Source organism: Rattus rattus, chromosome 3 (genome assembly GCF_011064425.1).
Source record: "Rattus rattus isolate New Zealand chromosome 3, Rrattus_CSIRO_v1, whole genome shotgun sequence".
NCBI lineage: Eukaryota > Metazoa > Chordata > Mammalia > Rodentia > Muridae > Rattus > Rattus rattus.
Window position 1 is genome coordinate 63,032,341 of NC_046156.1, and position 26,011 is coordinate 63,058,351.

The 26,011-nt window shown below is 45.1% G+C and overlaps 1 protein-coding gene and 2 pseudogenes across 1 annotated transcript in view; 2 read left to right on the forward strand and 1 right to left on the reverse strand.

Annotated features, from left to right (window-relative positions):
• The window catches only part of S100a3 (S100 calcium binding protein A3), a 41,005-nt gene extending 17,763 nt beyond the window's left edge, over positions 1-23,242 (reverse strand). Inside the window, exon 1 of the mRNA XM_032897839.1 lies at positions 23,112-23,242. Coding sequence (XP_032753730.1) covers positions 23,112-23,130 — 19 coding nt within the window. The 5' untranslated portion in view covers positions 23,131-23,242. The remainder of the gene's footprint in view (positions 1-23,111) is intronic.
• On the forward strand, positions 1,593-14,896 carry LOC116895166 (annotated as a pseudogene).
• Positions 23,104-23,256, forward strand: LOC116897518 (annotated as a pseudogene).
• Positions 23,257-26,011: the final 2,755 nt, after the last annotated feature.

Sequence of the window (26,011 nt, forward strand, 5' to 3'; positions counted from 1 at the left end):
CTGGTCAAATAACAGCCTCCCTCCCACCCCTTCTACTGCCGCCCAATCTGCTCTGACATTCTCGAGCAGAAAATCCAGGACAGAGGCAGGCAGCGGGAGCTTCCAAGGCGCTGACTGCCTACATCCAGCCCTAGCTGGGTCCTAGCATTCCGTCCACCCACTCCCAAGCTCTGCATGCCACAAGTTTTACACCAGCAGTTAGCTCCGGTTTGCCTATCCGGCTTCTGCCCCCTGGTGATTGAAATGTATTATTGCAATTTAGTTCTCTGCTCTCCCTCCTGTCCACCAGCTAGCTGTTCCCAAGCCCCAGCCATGATTCACCAAGGAGGAGGCAGTGGTGACTCATCTCCAAAGAGCCTTCCCACACCCACACCTGCTTCGCACAGAAGGGGTTTCCTGGACAGTCCCTGCTGAGAAGCCTAGGTGGACTGAACAGGAAGACAGATACCAGGAACCTGTTTCAATGCCTAGTCTAGGATAGGGGAAAGAGGAGTTGAATGTCAGAAATGAGAGCCTGAACACTACCCAGATCGGCTCTCTCTCCCCTTTTCAGGGATAGTACAGTGGAGAGAGCAATGGTCTCACTATCAGCACGCCAGGTGTAAGTCTGTGTGCTGTCTCTGACTCACCCTGCAATGTTGGGTAAGTGGTACCACACCTCGGGGCCTACACCTTTTTGCCACAAGGATTACTTTTAATATCCCCTGCACCCTAAAATAAGTTTTGAAGTTCTTTTTCTTATCAAGGTGCATTAAGTCATTCATGATCTGTTCTATTAAATCTTACCCATGACTCTTCTGATGGTCAGCGTAAGGAAACGCATGCCTTACATTCTTGACTGCTATCCCTAAGGGGATGGGGTGGGTATCCTAAGGGGATGGGGTGGGTATCCCTGTAGTTGTGGGACTACTGTGTGTCAAGTGCTTTCCATAGATTATCCCACCTAGTTCAAAAGACCATCCCAGGAGTGGAAAAGCTCACCCTACGTGATAGAAAAGAAAAGTGGGACTCAAGGAGATTTAAAGATGAGTTGTTTAGTGCTGTCAATCTCCTGCGTGCTCCAACCACCAGTGATCCTGAGAAGCCTTAAGGATAGTTACTGCTGAGACCAACCTCCGTCTGCCCAGCAAATTAGCCTCGGTCTCAGCCGCACTGGGGTCCAGGAGCCTGTCTTCGTAGCATCTCTGGTTCTGGCACCTTTTCCTGTTTCCTACAAATGTACTGTGGCCTGGATTTGAAATCAGCACCGCCCCCCTCCACCTTCCAGTAAAAATTAGGTCTTATTCATTTCTTCACGAGCACAGGCTCTTGCCAGTGTGCTCACGGCTGCTGAGTGACAACAGGGGTCACTTGGGGTTAGGAGCCAGAGGGCCAGGGATCCCTCTCTGATCTCAATGCCTGAAAGCACACCGCTGATCACACTAGCAAATAATAACGTCTCTTCTGAGTCCCAGGAGTGACCATGAGGGCTTAGAAGACAGGCTTGGTAAACAGAGCCTTGGAGAGCTGCAAACCCCTGAGGAGTGAACACAGGAAACATCTCGCCACTGGGACCCAGAAAAGGAGCTAAGCAAAGTCCCCAGAGGGCAACAATGGAGACTGGAGACAGACTGATGGATGAACCAGGCTTCCCCCTGTGCCACAAAGAACACCGCCATCCACCCAATGCTCCAAACCAGACACTTGGCTTCTGCCCAGCCTCCTGCTTCCTGCCTGCCAACAAGATGTCTGGTCAGTCTGCTTATTGTCTCTAAACAGGTCTGGACCCTGTCCACACTGCTTAGGCCTCTTCCAAATCATCTGGTCCTATTGCAGACACACCCCGATGCTCCTCCCTCCCCTGCTCTTGGTCCTCACTCTAAACCCCCCTCAGCTCTGCCACCAGGGTAACTATTTAAAACCTCAGATCTCTCCAGACTAAAGGACATGAAGAATTAGAAGGTCAAGGCACAGCACTCTACCCTAGGCACACGTCCTCTGCTGCAGTATAAGCCATACCCTTTCGTGACCCAAGCCATGCCAGGTACTCTCGTGGAAAGTCTTTCCTCAGTGGAGCTATATTCCAGCCTCTTGATTTATTTTTGGGGAAATTTTATCTATTTATTAATTTATTTTATGTGTATGAATGTTTACCTGAACGTATGTCTGTGTGCCATACACATACGGTGCCCTGAGCAACCAGAAAATGCTGTCAGATCTCCAGGGACTAGAGTTACAAACTGTTATAAGCCATTGAACCTGGATCCTCTGGAAGAGCAGCCAGGTTGCTCTTAACCACTAAGACATCTCTCCAGCGTCACCCCCAGCCTCTGAATCACCTCTTCTGCTCGGCTCGGAGGTCATTTCCTCTGGGTATTGTCCTGAATCTGCTTCCCAGGTCTCCTGCATATCTGAGCACACACATGCATGCAGTTAGCCGCTTCTCAATGCACCTCTGAAGCCTCTTACCCACGGCTCAATAACAACATTTTATTAATGCTATAATGGATATATAATGATTTCTATAGGTATAGTGATCAGATAGATATAGATCACTAGAAATATTCATGAAACCCTCCATCCCTTAGTGCATAGCACAAAGCAAGTGTTTGATAGATGGTGAACGAAGGCTCGGGTGCTGTCCCTCACAACCAACATCTTTTCTTCTCCCTGAAATACCCTATTTCCAGATACGCTCAATCCTCTACCCAAAGCATGAACTTTCTGAAAACTGACTCCCGACCATTCTATGGAATTAGCTCTCTTCAATGCTACCAGAAACTCCCTTCTTGCTATGGAGTGGGAGCAGTTTAGAAGAGTTCTTCAGAGGGAGCTACTCACTCCACGCCCCCTCTCCATGTCTCTGAGGAGACTGTGCTCTCTCTGTCCTCTCTTCACCCCGATGCTGCTCCTTCCTATGCTTCTGTGTTCCCTCCCTCTGCTAATGGTCCACCACCACCATGGGGCCTGTTGTTGGGCAGCTTCTATATGAGGAAGTGTGAGATGCCACACCTCCTGCTGTGTGATTTTTCCGGGGGAGGCATGAGCAAACGTCTGTAGTGAAGTCGTGAGTTTGTTAAGGTTACTTACTAGAGCATGGACTAGTCAGAGGCAGCTGCATTAGGAAAAGGTCCACCCTAGCATGGGGAACGACTTACCCTCGGCACACCTTGCTCTGCTTGCAGGCAGCTCAACGGATCAACAGTTCTCCTCTCCCCACAAATCCTTTCCGATTCTGTACCTTCAGGGAGGCACCTTGTGAATATTGTTTTAGGAGCTTCCTGAGACTCGAAAGTTTTGTTTACTTCCTGAGCTTTGGAGGGATGTTTCGATCCCGAGGAAATAGCTACACCCCTGTCCATGATAAAGATATCAAGGCCTTGGGGCTGGAAAGGTGGCTCAGCATTGAGAGCACTGGCACTCCCCCAGAAGATCCAGGATGGAGTTTCCAGAACCCACGGAGCAGCTGTAATCTTCCAAGGGAATCCACTGCCCTCTTCTGGCCTCCTTGAGCATTGCATGCACAGAATGAAGAGACATACTTACAGGCAAAACACCCATTCACATTAAATAATAAAAAGATCTTACTGGCCTGCACTGGTTACTTTCCCATCACTATTATAAAAATACCTAAAAGAAAAGATTTAAGAGAAGAAGAATTTGTTTTTAGTTAGTGATTTAAGATATAACAGTTCATTATAATGAGGAAAGTCACAGAAGCAAGAGCAACTCCATGTTGGGGTTAAAGGACCACTGGACACTGCTTACATCATGTCATCAGCCAGAAAGCAAAGAGGTCAAACAGAAGCTGGGCGGGGCTGTGACTCCTTAAGGCCTGCCTGCTTCCCTCTAGCTTAGTCCCACATTGTAAAGGTTTCTTGGTTTCCTGAAGCAGCACTGCCTGCTGTGGGCCAAGTTTGTAAACACATGAGTCTGTGGAAGACAGTTCCCATCCAAACCGTTACATTCTGCCTCCAGCAGGGTGGTCGCATGGCCACCCCATAATGCAGGATGCAGTCACACATTCAGGACAACTTTAAAAGTCACTAGAGTTGCTGGAGGAATTCCTCAGTCCACAAAGTGATTGCTGTTCAAACATGAGAAGCTGAGATTGGATTGCCAGAACTCATATAAATCGCTGGACATGGCAGCTCATACATGTAACCTATATGTAACCCTAGCGCTGGGACACAGAAGACAGGATTCTTGAGGCCTGCTAGTCAGCTAGTCTAGCCAGTTGATGAGCTCTAAGTTCAATATGAGACCCTGCCTTGGATAATAGCTAGAAAAGCATTCAAACTTAGCCTCTGAGCTCCACGCAGGGTACACACGCCACACACACACACACACACACACACACACACACACACACACATACACTATATATATATATATATATATATATACATATATATATATATATATACACACACACACACAGAGCTGGGGACCAAACCCAGGGCCTTGCGCTTGCTAGGCAAGCGCTCTACCACTGAGCTAAATCCCCAACCCCGCTCCCTGTACTCTTAATGTCCCAGTGCTTTTCAGAAGTCCAGGGTCTCTTCTGAGACTCAAAACAAGAACTCCCAAAAAATTTTCAAAAAACCAATTACATACTTCCAGCATACAATGATACAAACATATCCATTCCTAAAAGAAGAAATATCAAAAGGAAAAATACAAAAGAATAGCAGACTAAAGAAAGACCAGAATTCACACAGACAGATACCAAACCTTGCAACAATTGCACGACCAATATCTGGGGCTCATGACAGCATCCTCTGGGCTCCGACGGGTTTGGACAGTCCTGCCCCTCCAGCCCTGCAACCTGTGGTATACGTGTGTTCTCCCTTGGCCTGACTCTCCTCAGTGCCTGCAGAAGTTCAGATTCGTGGCATCTCAAACATCCTGGAATCTACGTTGGAAATGGGCTTCAAATTTATGCACAACCCACTCAAGGGCTCTATACAGAGAATGCTGCATATTGCCTGACCTCAGCAGCTTTGTGGAATCTTGTGCAAATTTCCACTGGCCCATGAATCTTGAGGTTTGTTTGCCTGCCAAGCCAGAACTACATGGAAAATAGCCCCAAGTTTTTACTGCCAACTTGAAATGTAGCCTGACCCACTTGGACTATGGCTGCAGTATCTAAGTATGTAACTTAGTCAGTGAAAATTCCCCTAGGCAGCCATTTTCAAGCCAAAAGCACCCTGAGGAGGCGCTTTCCTTGCAGACCCTCTCCTTTCAAATGAATGTTTTCAAATAGGTTTTCAGTTCCATGCCCTGAACCCTTCAGTGAGTAAAGTCTTGCTTACCTTTAATGTACCGTTCCTATTGTCCCAAAGCAAGCTGCATAGTTTGCCCTTAATTGTGCTCCTGCCTTTATAATTGTAGGTATTTTCTTTGCAAAAACCCTATCTGCCCCTTCTGCAACTTTATCTTGGCTCGTGCTCCTGTGCACATTAAAACTCTTCATTTTCTGCATTTTTTCACTCCAGAAATTCTTATTGGAAACATAGCTAAAGACGGTGATCAATAACCATGTGACATCCTGAATGCTGATCTGTCTGGCAATGTTCTCTACCAAATAAATTAGTCTATTGCTTCTGAATGCGACTTCACTCAAATTCTTAGGACAGAACACACAGCCAATTCCTTTACCTGAATGCAACATAAACGGCACCTAGCCCAGGGTCTGCTATAATCCTTGCTTTGTCGTCGTCATCGTTGTTGTTGTTGTTGTTGTTGTTGTTGTTGTTGTCATTGTTGTTGTTGTATTTAGGCGTATATTAGTTTGGGGTTTTTTTTCTTTGATGTTCTTTGTTTTGTCTATTTTGAGAAATTCCATGTGTAGTTCAATCAGGCCTCAAACTTGCTCTGTAGCCAACTCCCAATTCTGGTGCCTCCACCTTCCAAGAACTTGGATCACAGGTATGCACTGCCACCCCTAGCCATTCGTCCCCTCTGAATCCTCATGAGTCTAAATAGTGTCCATCTATCTATCAATAGTATGGTCTGAGCACTTACCAGAACGGCTCAGTATAAGCCCTGACTACAGGATTTTAGGGCCTCTCCAGCCCACAATTCTAAACTCCTCCACATTCCGCCTACCAACCACCACCAAAGAGTTACAAACAATATGGTCAGTTTTATAACAGCAACGGCCTCTGTATTAGTTACTTCCTTATCACCGGCCAATCCCTGACAATTTCAAAGAGAAAGGATTTATTTTGGCTCATGATTTGGGTGGGTATAATCCATCATGGAAGGAGGTGTGGCTGTGGATGGCCTCACGGCAGTAGGAGCATGAAGACGTTGCTGGCTAAGAGTGCCACCTAGAAGCTAAGAGTTCATGCTGTAACTGTGGATGGGCTGTAACTCTTAAGGCCCACTCCTGTAGCCTCAAGTCCCCAAATAGGTCCAAAAGGTCATGCAATCTCCCAAAATAGTGCAACCATCTCAGAGCCAACTGTTCAAGCATAGGCACCTGTGGCAGAGGCTGACCATTCAAACCACAACATAGCCTCAGCTCCAAATTGCATCATCTGGTCCATGGCTGTGATTGGGAGGCCTGTTTGAGTCTTTCTCTGAGCTTCAAAGGGAAGAAGGTGGGAATAATTAGCACCCTCCAAAACCCAACACCCAGATCTTCACCCTCTCAGCCTCTCTGTAGGCATTTATACCATTCACCAGAGTCATTCTTCAGGTGAATGTGGTCAGAAAAAGAAAAACACTGTTCCCCCAACCTCTAACCACAAAAACCACCATTGCATCTCAGTGAAAACCAATCAGGAGCACAATGAAATGGACCATGTGAAAGTCCCTGGAGGGTGACACACTCAGAGGCGACGTGGAAATTCTGAGCCGCTTTCCCCGTATTTAACCCAATGTATCTCTTCATCTGCAATAAACAAGCAAACTAAGACAAAATGTAATTGGAGAAGTAAATAACCTTGAAAATATAAAGGAACGGTAAGGTGACTGTGGTTCAGTGGGAGAGCCCCTGCCTAGAAAGAGCCTAGGTTCCATCCACAGAAGGAGAGCTTGTGAACCAGGCTCTGATAACCAACACCTTCTCAGTAATCGATAAACAAATCCTGAATATTTCATGAACAGTCTCTTCAAAGACGCTCAGACGGTGTCAAGTGCTTACCTTTCACTGAACAGTAGAAACAGATAGATTAAGTACATAAAGTTATGGAAAAGTAGGGCTAGAGAGAAAAAAGGGCTTAACAGGTAAGGTGCTCACCATCAACTTGAAGGCCCCACACAGTTGAAGAAGAGAAGGCCCACAGTTGTCCTCTGACACCCGCATATGCACATGGCACACACCTGAGTACACACGTATATAAGTAAGTAAAGCAATAGGTTAAGAAGTAATCCCAGAGATGGAAAGAACACACACACACACACACACACACACACACACACACACACCAGACCTCCCCCGTCCCTGGGGCCTCAAGTCTCTGGAGAATTAGGTGCATCTTCCCCCACTGAGGCCAGACCATGAAGTCCTATGCTATATATGGTGGAGAAGCATCCTCTTGGAGACGGGGAAGGAAGAATGGGATGAGGAGCTGGGGGTGGGGCGGACTGGGAGGGAGGTGACAGCTGGATTGTAAATACATTTTTAAAAAAGAATAAAATATTTTTAAAATGAGAAAAAGAATGAGGGAGAGAGAGAGAAGAAGAAGAAGAGGACGAGGAGGAGGAAGAGGAAGAAGAGGAAGAAGAAGAAGAAGAAGAAGAAGAAGAAGAAGAAGAAGAAGAAGAAGAAGAAGAAGAAGAAGAAGAAGAAGAAGAAGAAGAAGAAGAAGAAGAAGAAGAAGAAGAAGAAGAAGAAGAAGAAGAACTCCAGAGACAACAGGCTGGAAGTGTTACTTAGAAAATTGTTCCTCAAGTTGAAGAAAATGTTGCTGTCCTACTACACAGTTTGGTTGATTGTTTTGCTCTGTTCTGGGTTTTTTTGTTTTGTTTTGTTTTTGTTTTGTTTGTTTGGTTGGTTGGTTTTGGTTTTGTTTTGTTTGGTTTGGTTTGGTTTGGTTTTCCTTCTTTCTTCCTTCCTTTTTATTTAGTAATATGACCTCACCTCATTACTGCAGCCTAGAGTAGCCTCCCATGCAAGATCCTTCTGCCTCAGACTGCAAGCGACGGGGCTGTTGACACGTCTCCACATGCAGCTGTTGCTAAACAGCTTTGAAACCATCACTCATATACAGATCCAGGTAGTCGGTGGTAAAAGATATAGGAATGTGATGTTTCTCAGAGTATTGGACTTCCATATTTTCTTCTCACTGTAATCCAAGTCAGAGACTTAAAGATTTCATCAGAAAATACCACATCTCTCAAAAAAAAAAAAATTCTCCCTGGCAACAGCTCTTCTTCTCCTTAAACTGCTAGGGAAAACATCCTGCAAGGAAACAGGCTTGTTGACTGCTGTGACATTTGAGGGACTCCAACTGCTGCTGAAGCATTGGACTAACTGGAAACTTTGCAGAGAAATAGAGGCCGTGAGTAAGGTCGATATACAAACCAGATTATGAGGAGGGGAAACCAGGGACTCTGAACTCTTGTTCAAAATGCTAATCGATCTTCCCCAATGAGATCTTTAAGTGAATTTCCTAATACTAGTAGGGAAAGCAGCATATTCAATGCACTTTTTCTACAAGGATCCCCAGAAAGAATAGTAGACTTATGTTCTAATACGAATGAGTCAATACAGCATATGTTAAATAGCTGTCTCATTAGAATCTTCAAATAATGTAAATTAGCAAATGCTTTCACAGCATGAATTATTCAAACATCCCCCCTCTCTCCCAATGCTAAAGATAGAACCCAGAGCCTTATACATTGTAAGCGAATACACTACCACTGACCTAACATTTACCTACAAATACCACTGCCCTATATCATTGCCAAATAGTACAAATGTGCTTAGATGTCAGAGTTTAAATGGCAATGCACTTTTAATTATACATAGCAAATAAAAATAACCCATGCGATTATTTCCTAGGAGCTACCATCACATTGCTAGAAGGGCCCGCTTCTTCCACAGCTATGCCTAAACCTCCAAGTGCTCTCAGTTTTCAGTTTGTAATGGCAAGATAGACTGCGAGGCTAACCTGGGTGGAACAGGTAACATGCACTTCCTTTCTTTCCGTGTGTGTTTGGCTTTGTATAGGGCATGGAACCCGGGGTCTCACACATGCTGAGTGAATGCTCTGCCACAGAGCCACACCCTCAGCCTGCATTTTCATTTAAGAATTAAATCGGTGGCTTAGTATATTAGCTGTTATTAACCTGCCAACTCACACGTATGCAGTTCTAGGACTATACGTATTTTTCAAGTCTTCCCCCAAGAATTCCAGATGAACTTTCTATTTTGTTTTTCTGTTAGAGTCTGTTTGTTCTTGGGTAAATTTTGGTGACTCATCCATTGTAACCACTCACAATCCACAGCTATGCCTAAACCTCCAGTGTCCTCGTTTTTCAGTCAAGATAGACTCCAATATTAATCTGGGTGGAGCATCCACGATGTACTTCCTCCCAGCTAAAGTCATGATACCACATCACTAGGTAATGAACATTCTTTGAATGTGCCCCATAAAGTGTGGTTTTTCTATGCCATGTATCAGAGTCAACCTGTGTACACATAAAAGGACGATTTATTACATTCCAGGGTCACAAAGGGGAACGTTTTGATAGTTTAAATTAAAACCAGTTAGACTTCTGGTTCCACTGTCGTTTTAAGTGCCCTGCCTGTGAAAAGATAGAAGAAAAGAGCCACCATCTGGACCATCATCCCTCCACACTGTAGCTGAAAGGACTGGAGCCAGGCTTCCACATCCCACAGCTCCTGGCAGCCAGGCTGCAGAGGGCCTGCCACCCGATGCTTGAATCAAGAGCTCAGAACATCTGTACTCTGGCTGCCAACTCCCAGGGACTTCCCTAGCCAGAGGCTGACTGCTGTCCCAGCAAGTACATAAGCCTGTGTCAGGCAGGTTTGAGGCTGAAGCTGGGCTCCACCACTTTCCAGAGGAGAGGGCCAACAGTGGACAGTGTTACTTGGAACTGGTGCTGAGAGGAATTCACACAAATGAAAGTGATTAGCGATCCTCTCAGAAGCATCCAACTTGAGAGCCATGTCCTGGTATGTTCCGATGAACTCAGGGAAGTTCCTCATTCCAGAAAGGGATGGTAGCCAGTTTCAGGAAGGAAACAGGTGACTCAGTGGGAGCAGTGTTTTTAAACCTAGGGTGTTACTCATGAGAAAGTGGTTTCAGAGATCAGTTATGGTAAAGGAGTTAAGACTTTGGGATCCATACTTGAATCTTGACCCAGTAATTAACATTAATTCTATTAAGTCCTTTCAGGGGTGAAGAGATAGCACAGTAGTTAAGAGTTTGTGCTGTTCTCGCAGAGGCCTAGAAGTTCAGGTCCCCACCCACACCTGGTGGCTCACAACTGCTTATAAGTCCAGCTTCAGGGGGTCAGAAGATCTTTTCTGGCAGGTACTCGCATGTATGTGCACACTTGAATACACAGAAATAAAAAATTTGAAGTAAAGTAATTATTATATCTTTATTTTAATTTTTTACTTCTATTTTTTCTTTGTTGTTTGTTTATTGAGACAGTCTCACTGTGTAGCCTTTGCTGACCAGCTACTGACGATGTAGACCAACCTGGCTTCCAGTTCAGAGATCTACCTGCCTCTGGCTCACAAATACTGAGATTGAAGGTGCCATGTCCACACCCAGCCATAACTTTAATTAATCTTTCAGGAGCTGCAGAGATGACTTATTAAGAGCCTATACTGGGCTTGTGGAGGACCAGAGTTCAGTTCCCAGCACCCACTAGTTCCTGGGAATCCCATGCTGATCACAAGTGTGCATGGGTACACACACACAATCATATCACACTCACTCACACATAGACACACAACATACTTTCATATCTACTCACACAAAGATACACACTCACACACACACACGCACTTTAAAATAAAATGAATCTCTTTTTAAATCTATCATCAAGGCCTGATCTAGCAACTCAAGAAACTGAGGTAGGAAGGTCACAGATTCAAGAACAATTTAGCAAGACCCTGCCTCAAAATAAAGGGGATGAGGGGCTAAGAATCTATTTAACTTTAATTTTTTTAAAGATTCCTTTTAATGATGGTTTTTAAATGTTTTAACCTCCCTTCTAGCCCACCACTCACCAGAGGTAGCAAAAAAGAAAGGATATGGGGGCAGTAGACCTGTGTTATCAGGAAATTAGTAGTTTAGTTCACAGGTCAGCTTGATCCATTCACATTTTATGGATATATCAGCAGTCCAGTTCAGTAGAGTCGGAATAGCAAACACAATTCAGCAGAAGTGGCACTACCTAGTAGAGACAGCCAGGCCTCAGCCTCAGCACAAGTCAGCAGGAGGGACCAGGAGGGATGCCAGGAGTTCTCAGCTGTGCCTCTCTCAGTGAAGTAACGATCAGTGAAGGTGTAGACCAACAAACACTGCACAGCTAGCTCTGTAAGCAAGCCTAGCTCAGTCTCCGTCACTGTCCGTCAGGTTCTATTTACTCTCTCCAAACATCACGTGTCCTCCACAGGCCTTGTCTCAGTATGTGTCTTGCCTCGGCACATGAGTCTGTCTGTCATGAGTCTGACATCACTCTGCCAATCAGCCTGAGCCTGCTGAAGCAACAAGAAGCCACAGCACACCACCAGAAGGTTTTTGGTGCAGTTCTCTCTATGGAGTCCCGACAAATGGAGCTCAACAACACAGTGTAAGGCGGACCAATACGTGTGTGTCAGTAGCACAGAATCCTTCATCACGTGCCCTTTCATGTACTTGCTTTAACAGAACATCCTTTTGCCTGTGTCCGCTTCAGCAAAAAACATTCCTTTGCTTTAGCAAAACATCCTTCCACTTGTGTCTGCTTCAGGAAAACATTTCTTCAAGTGTTTGCCCCAGCAAAACACCATCCAACACAACAGATTTTCCAAAGAACCCTGGGTTTAATCCTGTGTCATGACAGAAAACATCCCCACTGATCCCAAGCTGGCCGCTCTGTTTTAGAAACTGTACAGCTTTTAGGATATGAAGCCTAACTTGAGGAAGCAGGGCAGGCCTTGAGGGCTAGAGCCAGGCCAAGTGTCCCATTCACCCCTTTGCTTCTGGACTTGCTGACAGAGCATAAGCCTTCTGCTGATTTAGCACTACTTCCTCCCACTTTCCCAGGATAATTGGCTATACCCTCTCAAACCTAAGCCAAAATGAATCCTTTCAACTTTAAGTTGTTACCCAGGATTTTTATCAAAGCAACCAGAGGAGAAGCTGCTGACTATGCTCAGTGTCTCAGCTAAGGCTCAGTTGGAGCTCACAGATCAATAAAGGTGGAAAGGTGTTCCTGCACAGGCCTTTAATCCCAGCTCTCCAGACCAGGCTGGAGGCAGAAGCCAGCCTGGTCTACAAAGGGAGTTCCAGGACTGCCACGGCTACACAGAGAGACCTTATATAAAAAAGAGGGGGGGAGTTGGTAGTCTTCTTGCCTAGCATTCAGGACATCTTGGGTTTAATCTCTAGCATCCCATAAATTGGTGCAGTGGTATCCTCCTTACACAGGGGAAGTGAGGCAGGAGGATTAGGACTTCAAGATAATCCTCAACTACATAGAAAGTTTGAGGCCAGTTTGGGATACATAAGCCCCTACCTATCTCCTTTAAGATCACTCACATCTCCAGTCTATTGGTGGAGACCTGTAATTCCAGAACAGGAGCTAGGAAGATCTGAAGTTCAAAACCAGTTTCAATTACACAGCATATTTAAAACTAGCCTGGGCTGCATAAGAATGAGAGCCTGTCAAGAAAGAAAGAAAGAGAAAGAAAGAACAAACGAACAAAAGAAAGGAAGGAAGGAAAGACGAAAGGAAGGAAGGGGAAGGGAAGGGAAGGGAAGAAAGAAAGAAAGAAAGAAAGAAAGAAAGAAAGAAAGAAAGAAAGAAAGAAAGAAAGAAAGAAAGAAAGAAAGAAAAGCCTTATTCCTGCCCAGTTATTCAGCACTGGCTCTGGATTCATAGAGGGACACTCCTTCTGGGAAGAAATGAAGCTGACTCCTGGAATACTGGGACAGGAACCGAGCTCGCCAGCCCAGGATGAAGAGTCAGGTTCTCATGACAAGACCATTCCTGAGTGGAGTCATGAACAATTACCTGAACCTGCCCCGGTTTAAGACAGAGAATTTGTCCTTCTGAGAAGGAAAAAAAGCAGTCAGCAGGTAGGTGGAAACAAACTAAATGTACTGAATAGTGTGCACATATATTAGGTCCTGGTTTTTCAAACTGTGAGTTACAACCCTATCTACAGAGGGATCTGAGGATTCAGTCACAACTGAAAGGGGGGCGGGGGGTTGGGTCACAAAAAACTTTGGCAACCATAAAAGATTTTGGAACAAACAACCAGAGATTAATTCAAAAGCTAACATACAATGAATCAGAGTGTGGGATCACACAGCTTCACTGCAGCCTTAGGCTCTGAGCACAAACAAGTTCTTTGTGGTATGCAAGGCTTCGCGGCAGCAATGAACGCTAACACACTGCCCAGACCTGAGACTAGTTTACGTTACGATTTGCGATCTTTCTGCTGTATGTACAAGGTTTTCTACTTTTATAGAAACATTTTTTAAGATCTATTTTTATTAACTATGTATATGTGTGGGGAAGGGTATGCACAGGAGCCCTCAGAGACCAGAGGAAAGTTAGATTCCCGAGAACTGGAGTTACAGGTGGTTCTAAGCTGCATGTGGGCGCTAGGAACCAAACTTAACTCCTCTGTAAGAGCAACCAGTGTGGCCTGGTGGGTTGGGCTGCAGCTGCTATTGGCTCAGGCGCCCCATCCGGGAACTAATATGGCGGAGCTGGAGGCTTCCTTTAGAAGTTCGAGCCCAGTTTGGGTCTTTGTCCTCCGAAGATCTTAAGTCCTAGACAGAATTTCTTCAGGCACACACACCAGGGATAACGAACAGGCATTATATGAACTTCTCAAGTGTAACCGCAATATAAAGGAAGCAACTGAAAGGTACTGCTGTAATGGAAAGACGTCTCAAGAAGGAATGACAGCATGGACTGAAGAGGAGTGCCGAAGTTTTGAACATGCCCTAATGGAAAAGATTTTCATCTCATTCGGAAAACTAAGGTGAGATCTAGAACTGTTGCCAGGTGTGTAGCCTTCTACCACATGTGGAAGAAGTCAGAACGCTATGATTACTTTGCTCAACAGACAAAATTTGGAAAGAAACGCTATAGCCATCACCCTGGCATTACGGACTATGTGGGTCATCTCGTAGATGAAACAGAGTCTCTGGCTGATATGGTCAGTTCTTCAGTCTTAACTTCTAACCGGCCTGAGCCCATTCCAAGTCAGCCGCTGAACATTGTCAGCTCCTTCGCTGCCAGTGACTTGACAGCTTTGACCAACAGTGTAGCAGCTGTCTGTAACCCCGCAGATGTGAATTGTCTGGATGATAGCTTTCTTCCACTGGGGAACACACCCCGTGGACAAGTCAATCATGTGCCTGTCGTAACGGAAGAGTGACTCACCCTGCCCAGCAATGGTGAAAGTGATTGTTTTAATTTATTTGACACTGGATTTTATCACTCAGAATTAAACCCCATGTGCAGCGAAGAATCAGAAAGACCAACAAAGAGATTGAAAATGGGCATGGCTGACCCTGAATCCTTTATGAATGACGTTTCTGTTAATAATTTGGGTGTAGTCTTTGAAAATCACACACGTCACATCACCAGTGCCAAAATGGCTGTCTCTGTGGCTGCCTTTGGCAGTTTGTCTGCCAATGAGACAAACGGATTCATCAATGCCCACACTATTCATCATCACACAGCCCTTCATTCACAGTGACATGAATGAGAAGCCCAGAGACAATGGGTGTGCAGTGCCAGTAAACTTGAGGGGAGCTATCAGGTTTGCACAGTCTGAAAGGTTTGCACTGGAAGTTTGAACCTTTCTCACTACGACATCAGTGATGTCAATGGGTATAGAACTATATCTTGATTTATCAAGAGTATTTTCATTTTTCAATCCATAAACATGGAAATGAACTATGATCAGCAGAGTTGGGAACTAAGATTGAACGCTGTGGTGCAGTTTTAAGCTCTGCTTCTCTTCCTCATCCCTTAATACCTCTCCCCACACCCTCCTCCTTTTCTGTTCCCATTGCCCTCACCCCAGATTTAAAACCTGTAGGCAGAGGCCACCAGCTCAAACCAGCACAGATGTTCTGAACAATGTGTGGCCTCTTCTTATGTCAACTCCTTTTGCCGTAATGGAGGCAGTGGAATCACAATGTTTACGGGTACCAACCCTGCAATGTCGCTTTTGTTTGTTTGTTTGTTTGTTTGTCTGTTTTACTTTCTTTATTAATAAAAGCAGGGGTATGTTTCTTTAAACTGCAAAAAATTAAAAAGAGAGCAGCCAATGTTCTTGACTGCTGAGCCAGCTCTTCAGCCTGGAAAACAAAGACTATTAATATTTTCATGTCATCGTCCTTCAGCAAATTCGTAACAAATTAATGTATTTTTGGATTGTATTATGTTTGGATGTTTGATTTTAAGAATTGTTGCGGGGTTGGGGATTTAGCTCAGTGGTAGAGCGCTTGCCTAGGAAGCGCAAGGCCCTGGGTTCGGTCCCCAGCTCCAAAAAAAAAAAAAGAATTGTTGCTTGTGGCCAGGTGTGGTGGTGCACTCCTTTAATCTCATTAGTTTGAAGTCAGCATCAGAATAAGTTCCAGGACAGCCAGGGCTACCTAGAGAAACCCTGTCTCAAATTAAAAAAAGAAATAAAATTGCTGTTTGGGGACCCTAGAAACATAGCTTAGCTGACAGAGTGTTTGTTTAGCATGCACAGTCTTGGTTTTAGTTCCTGACACTGTATACTCCTGGGATCCTAGCACAGGCCTATGATCCTAGCACTCAAGGGTTAGAGGCTTAGACATTCAAAGTCCTCCTCAGCTACACAGTAAGTTCAAGGCCAGATTGGAATGTATGAAAGCCTGTCCCAAAAAAAGTGGAAGGCAAAGGGAGACAGAGGAGATGGCTTAGTAGGTAAAGGCTCTTGCTGCCATGTGTGTGTGTGTGTGTGTGTGTGTGCGCGCGCGCACGCTTGAGTGCTTGGGAATGGTGGCACGCACCTGTAAGGCAGCTGGATCTCTATAACTTTAAGGCCAGTCTGGTCTATAAAATAAGTTTCAGATTAGCTAAGGCTACCTAGTAAATTCTATCTCAAAAAGACAAGAAAAAAAGAAAGAAAGAAAGAGACAAAGAAACAAAGAAAGACAGACAGACTTAGGAAAACTCACTAGTGTGTAAACTGTTTTTTCTTAACTTTAAGAAGAGTTTGAACACAGATGTTCCCCAGACTATGTCTGCCTGTCCACATGGATGGACAGTGCTTCCCCTAGAAGACATGAGTTACTAACAGAAAATCTCAATGCCTAGTATAGGCTATGTCCCTGTGGTTATTGATCAGGGATGCTTCAGAGCCCCTAAAACAGCACAGACTATTGTCACTGCTCTTATCTCCCAAGCCCAGCTAGACAGTAAGATGCTATCAATGAAGACTACACACTGATTCAAACATAGAGAAACCAAGACAGAACATACGGTAGTTTGAACAATAATGGCCCCATGGGCTCATATGGAGTGGCATTATTAAGCGTGGCCTTTTTGAAGTAGGTATGGCCTTGTTGAAGGAAGTGTGTCACTAGGAAGAAGAATCTGAGGTCTCAGAAGCTCACGCCCAGTCTAGTTGTTCAGTCACATCCTGCTGCCTGCAGATCAAGGTGTAGAACTCTCAGCACCTTCTCCAGCGCCGTGTCTACCTGCACAGTGCCATGCTTCCCTGTAGTGAGCCATATTGGATTTGGGCCTGGCCATTTTGTGACTGTATATAGCTCAAAGTGGCTACGTGACTCTTGGCCACACATACTCCTCTAAGAGCCTCTCCCATGAATTTACAGCACAGGAAGATAACATTCACGGGATGCTTCAGCCTAAGCAAAAATCAGTTATCTCCTCAGTCAACACTTGGTGTCTCCACCACCTGACCTCATTGCCTGACCTCTTTGCCTCCAGCTATCACTGCCTATACCCTCATCTCCCCCTCCTTCATGTTTCACAAAAGTCACTCCCCCTACCTGAAAGCCTTAAAAGCTGTAACGTTCATCCTAATAAACGAGACCTTGACAACAGAACTTTTGCTTGGTCTCCTTCTTCTCTCGCCCCCCATTTAGGCCCAAGGGTAGTGCCCCTTCGGGACCCTGAATAACTGGGTCCCTGATGGCGGGGACACTTCCCACCATGTCAATAATAGACTGAATCTCTAGAACTGTAAGCCAGCCCCCAATTAAATCTTGTCCTTCATAAAAGTTGCCTTGGTCATGTTATCTCTTCACAGCAATAGAAACCATAACTAAGACAAAAGTGATCTAGAAGTTTCCTCCCTATTAGCTAGCTTTCAGAGTGACAGGGTGCTATACAGGCCACTGAGAAAGAAAAGGCATCAATGATCTTACTCACCATTGGACCATGCATGCTATGATAATCAACTGTCTAACAAGATGTACCCCCAGATACGATACTGGCATATGACAGACATAGAAGTAACTTGTTGATTGGGTTCAAACCCTTGTCCACAGGAGGAATTTGTGCCCAGTACTGTATAACAAATCCAAAGCCCATGTCTAGGAAACTTATAGGCCCTGGGGTACTAGCAGGGGGAGCTACTACTATTTTTGCTAAATTGACATATCCAACTGCCTTCAAAATATTTATGTTCACAATCATAGATTAGTGCTGATCTCAGCCTTGCTCAGAGAAACTTCATTTTTCATTGGGCAGCAAACTTGTAATTGGTGAAAGAGCTGATAATAAATCTCCCAGCCCTTCATGGAACATTTCCATCAAATTACAACCCTTCCTTTCCCCTCACCAAGGCTCAGAAAACGTAAAGGAATGTAGACCGTAAAAGCGGGAGGAGAGCCGGAAGTGCTGTGGAACGCTGTCGTCCAGGTATGATGTGGCTTTTGATATGATATGATTACCTGCAGAAGATCAAGCCGGTCAACATTCCAGCGTGGATGCAAGAGGAACTCACGGGGCTGCACCCCAACAGAGGATCTTCTTACAGTGCCTACTTGAGGAGGAAGAGTCCTATTTCTTCAGGGCAGGTGGCTGTTGGTAAGTCGCCCATGCTACTATAGATAACCCTCGCCCATGAGCACGCAAGCAACACTAATTGGACTGAGTGGATTATTTAGAAGAGGAGGAGAAGGAGAGGAAGGACATGACACAGGAGGGGAAATTATGAAAGGGTCTGAGGGAATAGAGTAGGTGATTTGAGTCGGATATGGTCAAAACACACTGTGTGAACATATGAAGAAATAAAATGAAAATTGGATAAAATATTCTAAAGATAAAAATAAGTAAAATATTTAAAAATAAAAAAGATTGGCTGGAGAGGTGGCTCAGTGGTTGAGAGCACTATCTGCTCTTCCAGAGGTCCTGAGTTCAATTCCCAGCATCCACATGGTGGCTCACAACCATCTGTAATGGGATGCGATGCCCTATTCTGGTGTCTGAAGACAGCTACAGTACTCATATACATTAAATAAATCTTTTTAAAAAATTAAAAAATAAAAATAAAAAAAGATTGCCATTTGAGTTGCCGACTTGATCCTGCAATAGCAAATATTCAGCCAAGATTGGCTGAGCATGGTGGCACACATCTTTAACCCAGTACTTGGAAGGCAGAGGCAGATAAATCTCTGTGAGTTCCAGGACAGCCAGTGATGTATAAGGGAGACCCTGTTTCAAAAAAAAAAAAAAGATTTAACTCTTTATGTAAGACTAAACAAGCAGGTTGCCCTTGGTTATCCCCCAGAGGTGGAAAGTAAATCCCTATTGATGAAGACACCAAACACTTCAGAAACAGCTCAGAGACTCTTGAACTGGAACCAACCCAAATGCCCCCTCCTTGAAGACTGGCCTTCATGGTACCAGGCGGCACCATGGAAACTTCCAGAGGAGGGAGGCAACCAATAATCCGACCCAACTATGATGAGAGGAGGGAGGCAGCCAACTCTCACCCAGCTATGATGCCTATGAGCCACAGCAATGACCAGCATGGCAGCATAACCCACGGGTGCAGTAATGGCACACATACCTTGGTGGTAATCAACAGCTCTCTAATTGGGCTTAAGACCTGTTCAACAAGAAGATGCTTGATACTGGAAACCAAGCTAACAGCTCAGTGCTAGTGAAATCAAGGTTATTGGAGGAGGATCTATAACCACTAGCTTACTAAGCCAGCATTATCCCTGAGACAGTCTATAAACATCTGTCCACATACCCACGAATAAGTGTTATCTTCATCTCTCATCAAGGAAACTTCTCTTTGCAACAGACACTACAGGAAACCACAACCGAACAAAATGGAGAGTCGCAGAGCTCAGTCCCGATGGAAAAATCTACAAAGCATCCCTGCATTTAAACTCAGAGAACATTGCAGAAGAAGGGACTGAAAGATTAATAGAGTCAGAGGAAAAGGGACTTTGCTGTGAGGTTGTATCTCCCAGTAACACCAGAAGCAATGCCTGTAAAGTCTCACCAACATGACCTCCCAAACGAGGGCTGAGAAGTCTGACACAATAGACGTGCCAAACTGGATGGGGATAATCCCATTAGGCCTCAACCCTACACACAGAACTATAGGCAACTGAGGACAGCTGGGAGCAGGAGGTGGCCCTCCTCAGGGAGGAGCACAACCATTGATTGTCCAGTGCCAAACGGTCAGCCCTGAAAACACGCACACAAGTAACACACTACATGACTTCAACAGGTTATACTTAGGAATATATATGTATGTGCAAATGCATACATATATGCAACAACAACTGATGAAAAAAAAAAAGACCAAGAATTTGAAGGGGAGTGGACAGGGGTATATGAGAGAGTGTGAAGGGGAAAAGGGGAGGCAATCTCATAAGGAAACAAACATTTTTAAATAAAAAACTAAGCAAGCACATCCATGTCATTAGCATTCCATTTTTCGTTCATTTTAACAAAATCATATACATGCCAAAATATTATTTTAAAATAAATACCTTTACAATTTATTATCAGCAAAGGTTTGACCTATATACCTGTTTTATATCTATCTGCACAGGGTCTTTTATAAATTTCCCAGGCAAAAATAGCTGAGAAGGAAAAAAGTTTAAGAAGCCCTGAGCTAATTTAATACTCTCACCCACACTTACAACAAGAACCGTTGTCTGTGATGAGCCGATCTGGAAACAGAAGCTCACGGATGGAGAGTAGACCTGGATTTGAACGCATTCCGGACAGTCCGGAGAGAACCACTCTTCAATCAGGCTGGCTCTGCAGCTTTACCCGAGTCCCTGACACTTCCTAGCCTAAATGGTAAGGCTAAAGTTGGCCTCTCCTCCACATCTCTCTTGCTCTGTTCTCTCTGGTCTCTTTTTCTCTCCCTCTTTCTTATCGCCTCACAGTTTAGACAGCCCCAAAAAGTCAAGAGGGCCAGAATGTAATATTTATCCAGTTCCCCAACCCCTCTCCCAGGTCTCCTGGAGTTTCCACTATTCCTGTTTCCACATTGTAAATCACAGTGTGGGCAGCATCTCTGCCTTGCTGGTAGAACTCCAAGCTGACCTAACACCAGGACAACCACAGTCTTCACTTGGCACACATCACGTGCTTCGGGCTTTCCTTGGAACCTCACCCAGCTGAGCTCTGTGGCTACTGCCTCACACCAGCCTGTCCTGGGAGAGCATCCTCCTCATGGCTGGATCGTTTTGGACACTCCAGTTCTGCAGTCATTACAGAATTGTGATTCTGCCACTCACTTGCTCAGAAGCCTTCTGGGTCTTTCTGTCAACCTCTCCATGATTTAGGCCCTTAAGCATGTCCCTCAAGGATATGACTCTCTCATTGTTTCCAAGAGATTGGACTCTTACTGTGGCCCAGACTAGTCTTGAACTTCTGAGCCTAATTCTATCTTCGACTCCCAGGTTGCTGGGGCTACAGGTGTGCACTATTACGGTCTAACTCATCGTTTATACACTCAGCAGTTGTTTATCTGTAAGTGCTGGCACTATACTAAACTGATGACTAAATAAAAAGCACATGTTCCCTTTATTGGTGGAACATGCATTCATGAAAAGTCAAGAAATAAGCATATAATCACAAATTATAACAAGTGCTGTGAGCCAAGGCTGGGGTGTCCTTCAGCAGTGCTCGCCTGGTACCTTCGGGGCCCTGGGTTCAGTCCCCAACACTGCAGAACAAGTGCTGTGAATGAAACATATAAGAGCAATGCCAATCACAGGTGCTGGCATCCACCAGGCACCATGGTCCAGAAAGGACTTGCTAAGGTTTGTGGAGTTTCTTGCATTGGAAGTGGGATACAGGAACACACCAGGCAGTGGCCCAGAGGTGAGAGTTCTAGGTATAAAGGGGTCAAGAAGAGTCAGTGTGGAGGCCATGGATGGCAATGGAAGAAATAGCAGGTATGGGACTGAAGGTCAACAGGACCAATGCAGAGTCTTGTGGGCAGCACAATGAGCTTGGATTCTATTCTAAATCCAAATAGAAGGGATGGGGGATCTTTTTTTTTTCTTTTTTTAGAAGCTGGGGACCGAACCCAGGGCCTTGCGCTTCCTAGGCAAGCGCTCTACCACTGAGCTAAATCCCCAACCCCCTGATGACATTTTTAAGATTCATTTATTTATTATATATAAGTACACTGTTCCTGTCTTCAGACTCAACAGAAGAAAACATCAGATCCCATTACAGATGGTTGTGAGCCACCATGTGGTTGCTGGAATTGAACTCAGGACCTCTGGAAGAGCAGTCAGTGCTCTTAACCACTGAGCCCATTTCTCCAGCCCCAGGACTGGGGAATTTTATATAATGGAATGAGATAACCTGGTTTAGATCTTTAAAGTTACTCTGGGAGCTCCAGGAAACATAGCAGAGCTGGGGGTAGGGGCACAAACCTGCAATCCCAGCATTTGGGAGGCAGAGGCAGGAGGATCAGATGTGCAAGGCCACTCTTGGGTACATAGCGAGTTCAAGGTCAGTGTGAGCTGCAATAGACCAAAGAAAATAGAACTTCAAGGATGAGACAGTTAGAATAGAATATCATGAAAGTTAAATGGGGGAAAATGCAGCATTAATACTGCCCAGTGGTAATATGCTTAGATACACAAGGCCCCAGGTTTGACGCTCATCATCACAAAAAAAGAAATAAATATTCAGGCAGACTGGTGCATGCCTGTAATTCCTGCACTCAGAAGACAAAGGCAGAAAAATGGAGAATTTCAGGCCAGCCTGGGCTACAGAAAAGAGTTTTAGGCCAAACTAGAATAAAGAGAAAATGCCGTCACAAAGAAAAGAAGGAAACAAAGAGCAAAGGAAGAAAGGGAGAGAGGGAAGGAAGGATGGAAGGAGGGGAGGAGGGAGAAAAGGTAAAAAAGGAAGAAACTAACAATCTCTAGCCCAGATGGTGGCTCACACTTCTGATCCCAGCTCTCAGAAGCCTGAAGCAGGAGGACTGATAGTTTCAGGTCAGCCTGAGCTACCCAGTTCTCTAGACCTGCCTAAAAAAATCAAATGATACATAATTGATATTCCTGAGAACATATGGTAAGAGTAATAATCTAAAATAAATACTTCACTCTCCATATTTAATGAGTAAATCATATTACACACACACACACACACACACACACACACACACACACACACACACATCCAAACTCTCAGGACAAGAAAAAAAGCTAGGGTCTAGAGAGGTAACTCCATAGTTAAGAGCAGGCACTGTTCTTGCGGAGGACCTGAATTCAGTTCCCAGCACCCACAGCAGGCACTGTGCAATACCTGTAGCTCCAGCTGGGGGTGAGGGCACCCCAATGCCCTCTTCTGGCCTCCAAGGGCCACTCCCACACTCCCACGCACATGCCAACACACAGTCACACATTTATACACGTGGCAAAAAATAAGAGTCTTTAGAGTAAAGAAAAGGAAAATTAAAAACTTACCTGGCAGGGGAGAAACCATTATCAGGGAGGTGGTTTTCCAGGATGAGGCTCATTCTGTGCTGACCCCTGCAACTTCCCCAAATGTAAGGAAATTCAGCTGCATAATTGTGTTGTGGGGGACGGCTGGCGTTAGCACTGTCCCCTGTAATAAAAGAGAGAAGATAGATTGCCGTTTCCATGTGGTTAAAGCAGAACAGTAATGCCTTTCTTAGTCTGTAGCTAAACTCAGACGAAAGTAAATTGCCCAAGGCCCACATCAAAGTGGGAGCTATGAGGCACGGCAGTATGGGAGCTATGAGGCACGGCAGTATGGGAGCTATGAGGCACGGCAGTATGGGAGCTATGAGGCACGGCAGTATGGGAGCTATGAGGCACGGCAGTATGGGAGCTATGAGGCACGGCAGTATGGGAGCTATGAGGCACGGCAGTATGGGAGCTATGAGGCACAGCAGTATGGGAGCTATGAGGCACGGCAGTATGGGAGCTATGAGGCACGGCAGTATGGGAGCTATGAGGCACAGCAGTATGGGCGATGAGCACTACAGCTGTGCTTGGGAAGGGGTGCTTCTAGCTTTGGAGGACAGAGGGCTTCAGTTATGTCTATAAGCAGCCGGGAACTGGAAACCCCCTACATGATACAAGAATCCTCAAACCCTACAGCTGTCCTTGGGTAAGTGTCTTTCTAGCTCTGGGGGGCAGAGGGCTTCAGTTATGTTTGCAAGCAGCTGGGAACTGGAAACCCCCTACATGATACAAGAATCCTCAAACCCTACAGCTGTCCTTGGGTAAGTGTCTTTCTAGCTCTGGGGGGCAGAGGGCTTCAGTTATGTTTGCAAGCAGCTGGGAACTGGAAACCCTCCCCCACATGATGCAAGAATCCTTGTCCCTATGTGAGACATTGAACTGAAAGACACCAACAGAGAGGAAGTCTGTACACATCCTTACATTCTAACTGGGAGAAAAACAGCTTTCCTGGAGAAAGTTAGACATGGACATGTAATCTCAGTGCCCAGTACTTAGGACGCGAAGGCAGAAGGACCAAGAGTTCAAATCCAGTCTCAGCTACATAGAAAGTTTGAGGCCAGTCCCCAGCTAACGTCGGACCCTATCTTACAGTAGAAAATTCTAAATACTAAAGTTAATTGTATTAAGTGGTGCCAAACTGGTAGTGGCCTTGGGCATTTTAAACCAGACTAACCAGTTTTTCCCTAAAGCTGAGACTGAAGATTTTTTAATTATCTAAAATCAGTGTCTCTCAGAGAAAATATGTCTCAGTAGGCAGCACAAAAGACTCTTAACCACTACAGAAATCAACCAGCCACATAAACCTACCCAAGGAAGATAAAAAAAAAAAAAAACAGTTGGGGGGGGGGATAAAGATTGATCAGTGGTTAAAAGCATTTGCTGCTCTTGCAGAGAACCCTTGGTTAGTTCCCAGCACCCACAGAGCAGCTGAGGAGCGTCTGTAATCCCAATCCCAGGGTATCTGATGCCCCCCTTCTACTCTCCAGAGGCACTAGGCACCCTCATGATGCACTGACATTCACGCAGACAAAGTACCCATACATATAAATAAGTAAGAAAGACAAACATTGACGCTGACAAGGCAAGGTGGCACAGGACTGTCATCGGAGCACTTGGGTGGCATCCTGGAATTATCTGTTCACCTTTCAGTTCAGAAGCATATGCCTCAGGGTCGCCCTCCTACTGTGCTGTCACCAGCTTCTGATCCTGAGAACACCGGTGTTGAAGTGGAAACTTAAGGGTTCTTAGGAAAGTCAGTTGTGTTGGATGGCGTTTCTCTGGGGCAAACGCATGAAGGAATGTTTTCCTGAAGTGGACACAGGTGAAAGGCTAAGGCAGACTCGTGAAAGAATGTTTCACTGAGGCAGACATAGGAGACAGGATGTTCTGCTAAAGAAACACGTGAAAGGACACGTGATGAAGGATTCTTTGCTAACAACACGCATGTATTGGTCTGCCTTACATTGCGTAATTGAGCTGCATTTGTTGGAACTCCATAGAGAGAAGTGCACCAAAAAACTTCTGGTGATGTGCTGCAGTTTCTTGCTGCTTCCTTGAACTCTGATTGGATACACGTCAAGAGCCGTGCTACATGGAGGACATCACACATCACATGGAGGACAGGTGATGTTTGGAGGGTATAAATAGGACACCACAGAGTGATGGAGACAGCTTGGCTGGCTGGTACAGCTAGCAGTGCAAGGCTTGTAGGTCTTGTGTCCTCACTGCTCTTCACTTCCCTGAAAGAGGCACAACCGAGAATTCCTGGTGACCCGCACTGAGGCTGAGGCCTGGCTGTCTCTGCTAAGTCGTATCACCACTGTCATTAGCCCAACTCTACCGAACGGGACTGATGGAGTATCTGATGAGGTCTTTTCAAGTGAATGGAGACGCCCCTGCCAACCTGAACTGAACTGACAATTTCCAGACAACACAGATGGGAGCTGCTCTGAAGAACCTTTCTAAACAGGTCTACTCCCCCACCCCCACCCCTTCTTTTCCACTACTTCTGGTGGGTGGTGAGCTACAAGGGAGGTTAAAGCATTTAAGAACCATCATCAAAAATAAAGTTTAAAAAAAATTAAAGTTACATTGTGTCCCGTCCTTTTTGTTTTTATTCTGGAGGTGAAGGCATCCATCTTTTCTTGCATGTTTCCAGTCATTAGGATGTCACTCAACAAAGGGGCAGCAACACTGGTTCTTGGTGCCTTTGGTCATTCATTACCAGATGCAGTAACTGAAATGTCTTGAATTGAAGTGAAATATGTGTCAGTGCCTGGTCCAGGCACATATGCTCACCAGTCAATAACAGAGCGTGTTATCTTGTGCAGCAATGGTATTAAAGTATGTTCAAAGACTAATTATTATAAACCATG